The following is a 6040-nucleotide window of genomic DNA, read 5'->3' on the forward strand; positions in this document are numbered from 1 at the left end:
TCAACATGTTATTTAGTTGACGCTAATGCTAAAGTGCTAAATCAACATGTTATTTAGTGGAAGCTAATGCTAAAGTGCTAAATCAACATGTTATTTAGTGGAAGCTAATGTTAAAGCTAATGATGAAGGTTTACAAAACAGCCAACTTTTTTAACACTTCAGAATTAACTCTTGAAAAATAAATTTAGGGGAAGCTAAGTGTGCTGAACATTTTCATTGTTAGAGAAATTCTAAAGCTCTAAATGAAAAACTAGCTCTGCTATTAGCATGTTAGCGGATTAGTGGAAATGTGCCAAGCGCTGTTTAAATGTTCCTGGGGGCAACAGAAAGAAATACACAGCTGAATTGATTTCTGCGTGACGCCAGCAGGCTAACATTAAACTTCTGGACTATTCTTGACTTCAGTCTCATTGAAAATTTGTGGATGACCTTTGACATTCACAAATTCTGGAAATTAGAGTTGACAGACATCCAGCCAAGTAAATTGGTGTATCAGACTTTAGCTTGAAAAATTAATTTAGGGGAAGCTAAGTGCTAAATATTTTCAAAGTTAGCTAAAGTTCTAAATAAAAAATTAGCTCTGCTATTAGCATGTTAGCCGATTAATGTCAAACAGCCAGATGGCTACATCTAGACACATTTGGGTGTTTCTATGGGACAACAGAAAGAAATACACGGCCAAGTTAATTTATGAGTGAATCAAACAGCTTCTGGATTAGCCTCGACTTCAAATCTTAGTAAAAATGTGTGGATGATCCTCAAAAACCGGGCCTGTTCAAAGAAATCTACTTATAATCCCATTAAATCCGGATGGCATTCGTGCTGCTGAGTGATGTAAACTTCTGACTGGACTGTTCTGGACTTTATTCAGTCCAGCGTTTTTGGTGGAATGAGTCATTCTCTCCCCCACCGTCTGGCCCCACGCTCTCCCCCACTGACCTGTCACAGATTAAAAGGCTCATAACTGTGAAGAAATGCAGGATGACATCACTGTGGGTGTTTTTTTTTATTTTTATGATTATTAATTGCCATCGTCATCATCGCCTCCTCCCGCCTCGTCTCGTTTTTTTCCTTCCTTCCAGCGTTTGCCCCCATTTCCAGCTCGGATAAAAGCTTCACACAATGGCTGCAAATTAGACTTTACGCCTGCAGCCGCTGGCGTTGATGCGTGATTTGTAGATGTTGTGGTAACGGTGCTTTAGCTTGGCATATGCGTGATGTGTTAATAGCATGCGTCTGGAGACGAGGTTGTTGTTTTTATCCATCTTGGCGTCGATGTGGCACCAGCGAGACGGATAAAGCTTTTTACGACGTCACATGACGAATCCTGCCTCTTCACTTGGGCTTCGCTCGTTAATTCGCCTCTTAAGGTGAATCATGATTGTTGCAAACCCCAAATTGTTATTTGGGTTTTTTTGTTGTGTTGGGATTAAAACAAAAACCAAAGATGTTGAATTTATAGGTGCTAACTTGAAGCTACACAGTAAAAATGCCAGTGTTGAATTAACACCCAAAAGTGTCTAAGTCAGCTGGTGTTAAAGTAACAATTTTGAAAGTGTTAAAAGATTGACACCCATTTTTTGTTAAATTAACATTTGTCTATAAAACTGAAATGGGTTTAAGAAAAGTTAAACTTTCCATTTCTGTGTATTGATTTGAATATTTTCCACTGGATTTGATTGATATTGGCACCCTGTGGGGTTAATTATTTACTTTTTTAACACCACATTATGTTTTGTGATCAACACTACACTGGTGTTACTTTTGACATATTTTAACACTAACACCGTTGTAATGTTAATGTGACTCTGTATTGTTGAATTTTACACCAGCTGACTTGGACACATATAGACACTTTTGGGTGTTAATTCAACACCAGCATTTTTACTGTGTACATGTTCCTCCGATCCGATTAATATCTGTATTGATCCCAGTATTGTAAAAAGTTGGTAAACGATTCATAACAGCAGATCTATTCAGTCTATTTCTATGCTTTAATATTTATTTTTGCATCATATTTATATTTCCTAATTGCACTTTTTGATACATTTGAAAGGTTTGTTGCAGTTTATATTTTTAATGTTTGACCAAAGTATTCAATTTATTGTTTTTGTCAGTTTCTGCGTTTCCATTACAGATGTGTGAATGTTCTGCTAATGTAAAAAATAAATAAAAAAACAATTCTACAATTCCTGTGTTTCCAATAATAAAAAAATGATTATAATCACATGTGCATAAGTTTGTAAAAAACATTCAGCATCATCATTATGGAGCTACTTCCTGTTGTCGTCTTCTTTGTGGTTTTTGCCAGTAGTAACATCCAGTTGTTGATCATGTGACTCGTGTAGTACTAACAAAAATTTTCCATAGCAGTTTTGCAAAATAAGTCAAGTGAGAACTGAATTTTTTCAAAATTGCCGCGTTTCCATTAAGCTGATTTGTTTTCGATTGTAAAATTGTGCATTTAAATCGTCAGTTTTTGACTTTTATCCTCCCAACTGGACTGACTGAACAAATTAAAGTTGTGTCGTTTTTACAGGTTTGACCAAACTTTGTCAGTTAGTGCATGAAATTAATTTGTAATTTATTATATTTATATTTTTGTTTTTAAAAAAAAAGAAAATATTGAGTCTGTTCTGATTTCTGTATCGGTCGATCCTGAACTTCAGATGTCGGTATTGATAGCAGAAGTAAAAATTTCTACTTTTAAGTTAAACTAAATGTTTGAACATCCCTGATGTAAGTGAAATAATCTGCCATGTTTTTCATTAATGTTGAAGAATTATTGAAATAATTCAAGCTAATCTTCCTGAAAAGTTACTTGTAAGTTAATTTTGTCATATTTGGGGTTGTGCTGGTTATCAAATAAATGTTATTCAGCACGTTTTGGTCTGTGTTTAAAAACAGACACGTATGTCTTTCCGTATCTGATCGGCCGATCAGATATTGGAAGTGGATCGGTTCATCGCCGGTCCTTCAGGTTCTTTATTTCGCTCCGTTTTCTGTTCCCCTCTCTGCAGAAATCTCCGTCAGCCTGCTGTCGGTCATCGTGACGTTCTGCGGCATCGTCCTCCTCTCCGTGTCCCTCTTCGTCTCCTGGAAGCTCTGCTGGCTGCCATGGCGGGACAAGGAGGGCGGCGGGCTGAGCCTGACGTCGGGGCTGCTGCCCGGGACCGCCGGGCTGGGAGGCGCCGCGGGGCCGTCGCTTTTACCCCCGCTGCTGCAGAGGAAGGAGGGCCACTCCTCTTCCTCGCTCTACCCCTCGCTGGGGCAGCAGGGGCACCCCCACTTCTCTGACCTGGTGGGGCTGGAGAGGGGGGAGGGCGGCGGGGTGGTGGGGGGGCCGAACGAGACCCAGGAGCATTCGTACCTGGACATGGACTCCTACCCCAACAATGCTGGTGAGAAATGCCCCTTTTGCCCCAACCTGCAGCTTTTATTTAGTTATTTTCTGGTTTAATTCATGGATTCGTGCCAAAGTCTGAGCAACATGAACCTGATTTTCAGATTATTTATAGATTTGCATGCTTGTTATTTCTTTATATTCAGTAATTTTAAATTTCTTTCATCACTCTTGGATATATTTTACAAACTGGAACTGAAGCCCTTTGATTTTCCACCAGTTTTGTTTTTTCATTTTGAGGTTTTGCTGCTGAACGTTGTTCGTTATTATAAAGATGGCCGCCGTTTTCCGACGGCGCTGCTGGCCTTTACAGTCCGGATGTCGATCAAATCACCAGCCTGTGTTTGTTTTTTACTCTAACAGCTGAACTGTAGTTACTTTAACTAACTATCTGACATTTACTGGAGTAATTTTTATTTTTAGAAAATTTACTTTTAGGAGTATTTTTACTTTTACTTGAGTAAAATTTCTGCATTTTCTCCCCACTGAATGGAAAACAATTTTTTTTTTAAATCACCAGACAGACCTGCAGGTTTAGTTAAAGTTTCCTAATTTTTTTTACTTTTAAACATTTTCTTTTGCTGATTTAGTTATTTTTTTGTCACTTATATGAATTATTGTCATTTTGGTTCTTAAAATAACAAAATTTCCACTTAACTTTATATTTTGGTTCGTCTGATGATGTAATTTTTAAGTATTAAATGATCTGATCAGATTCTCCAGGGGTGTTTCCGATCTGACTGCGGCCCGGGGGCCATTTGTGGCCCCCAGCTGTAATTAAAAAAAATGATACAAAATTTGGCTGTAGTTCCAGTTGGAGACTTTTAATTTGTAATCACAACAACTTAATTTTTTGACACAGGAAAAAATAAAGTACAACACAAAGTATTTAGTTTTAACCAAAAAAAACACACACAATACTTTGTCTTTTTATCTATTTATAAAAAGATAAACTTAATTATGTTTTTATAAATACGTTTTAGCAAAAAGTAAAACCAAGTTTATCCACATCAGCTTTTATTTTTTTCTTAAACTTGACTAAATAAAACAAAAGTTTTGAAAGAAAGTGACTAAAATCCAGTTCTTATTGCTAAAAATAAATGTATTCTATGAAACTCAAAATAAACTGAAAACTAGATGTTTTTCTTTTAAATCAGAAAACATGCAAAATCTGTTGCGGTGGATTAGGGCCATTATAGAAAAAAATACAAATCTGCAAAAAATAACCTGAAATCTTCTAGAAAAACAAGGAAATCTGCTGGGGGGGGGAATCACATTTTTAGATTAATATCAGGAATTTTCTACAAAAAAACCTTGAAAATGTCTGAATTTCAAATGTTGAACATTTTTCTAAGAAATTTCCAAGTTTTCTAGAAAATTTCTGAGATTATTCACAAACGTTTTAGTGGAGACGTTCTCGGTTTTTCTGTCTGAAGGCCCAAATGCGCCGTCATAAAAATCCCTTTCAAGTTTTGGTTCTGCATTAAACTGATTTATTATCCTCTTGATTTTACTTTGGGTTGTTTTTGGTCCAAATCTACTTTTGAGGCTCCAATTTTTACCCACGTGGCCAAAAGTCTGGACCCCCTGAGTTTCTCCATCCTTGAGTAGATTTTTACCAAATGAGTGATTTATTGGACGGCTACTCTTTTACTTTTGCTCGTGTTAAAGCAGTTCTGCTCCTACTGTAGTGTGATTTCTGGGGGCTCCGCCCGCCTCGGCCTGTCGGCAGCGATAACCGAGTTTGTTTTTGCTTCTCTAGGGACTCTGAAGCTGAGTCAAACGTCGCCGGATGTCCCCAACTCGGAGGGCGGGGCCCATCCCAACAAGGAGCTGCCCAACGCCCTGTCCCAGCAGCAGGTCACCCCGCGGTCAGTCAGCCGTCCGATTCCTCACCGCTGAACTTAACGCATGCTAATTGTTTAAAATCGATATCACTGAATGTCAACTGGTGCAAAAATGTGTCTGAGCACAAACCGCCAGTCGTCTCAGGAAGGTCAGATTCTGCAGCGCTGAAAGAATCTGCTTGAGTTTGCAAAGTTGCATCCAAAAACAACCTGATATTATTGATTATTGGATCTTTTTTTGGGTTTATGTGCAGAAAAAAGTTTGAAATCCAGGCAGAAGGTCAAACTGAGGTCAAGCGTAACGATAAAGCTCATCAAAAACTTTTCAAGCATTAGTAGTAGCTGCCTCTATGTTTGGTGAGTACTTCTTAAAATTAAATAATTATGTAATTTGACAGTATATTTCCTAAAAACGTTGATTTGATTGATAAGAAAAGTTATTTTTATGTGGCTCTGGTAAGGAAGAAAATTGGGATCATTGGGAAAAAAATTAATTCTGACTTTTAATCTTACAAGAAAAATATGATTTCTGAGGAAAAACGTGGAAATTTCATGCAAAAGAAAAAACTGAATTCTGAAAAAAAGCCAATACAAAGTATATAATAATATAAAGTGTAGTTAACGAAGCTATTCCCAGACAAAATTAACAAATCCCTTAAATATAACAGATTTGACAGCATAAAAGTGGCAACAACATGAAATGAACATGAAGAAATTCAGCAACAGATGAGAAATTATTAAAGCTCATAACTGGTTATTTATTTATGCTTCATTCAGTCAGCAGGTGAGA

At 37.3% G+C, this 6040-nt stretch overlaps 1 protein-coding gene across 2 annotated transcripts in view; it reads left to right on the forward strand.

Annotated features, from left to right (window-relative positions):
- syt3 (synaptotagmin III) overlaps positions 1-6040 on the forward strand; it is a 58523-nt gene that overhangs the window by 24445 nt on the left and 28038 nt on the right. For both annotated transcript variants that reach the window (XM_008416388.2, XM_017306283.1), the window contains 2 exons: positions 3021-3401; positions 5166-5274. In XM_008416388.2, coding sequence (XP_008414610.1) covers positions 3021-3401; positions 5166-5274 — 490 coding nt within the window. The remainder of the gene's footprint in view (positions 1-3020; positions 3402-5165; positions 5275-6040) is intronic.

This window comes from Poecilia reticulata, linkage group LG8, assembly GCF_000633615.1.
Source record: "Poecilia reticulata strain Guanapo linkage group LG8, Guppy_female_1.0+MT, whole genome shotgun sequence".
Lineage (NCBI taxonomy): Eukaryota > Metazoa > Chordata > Actinopteri > Cyprinodontiformes > Poeciliidae > Poecilia > Poecilia reticulata.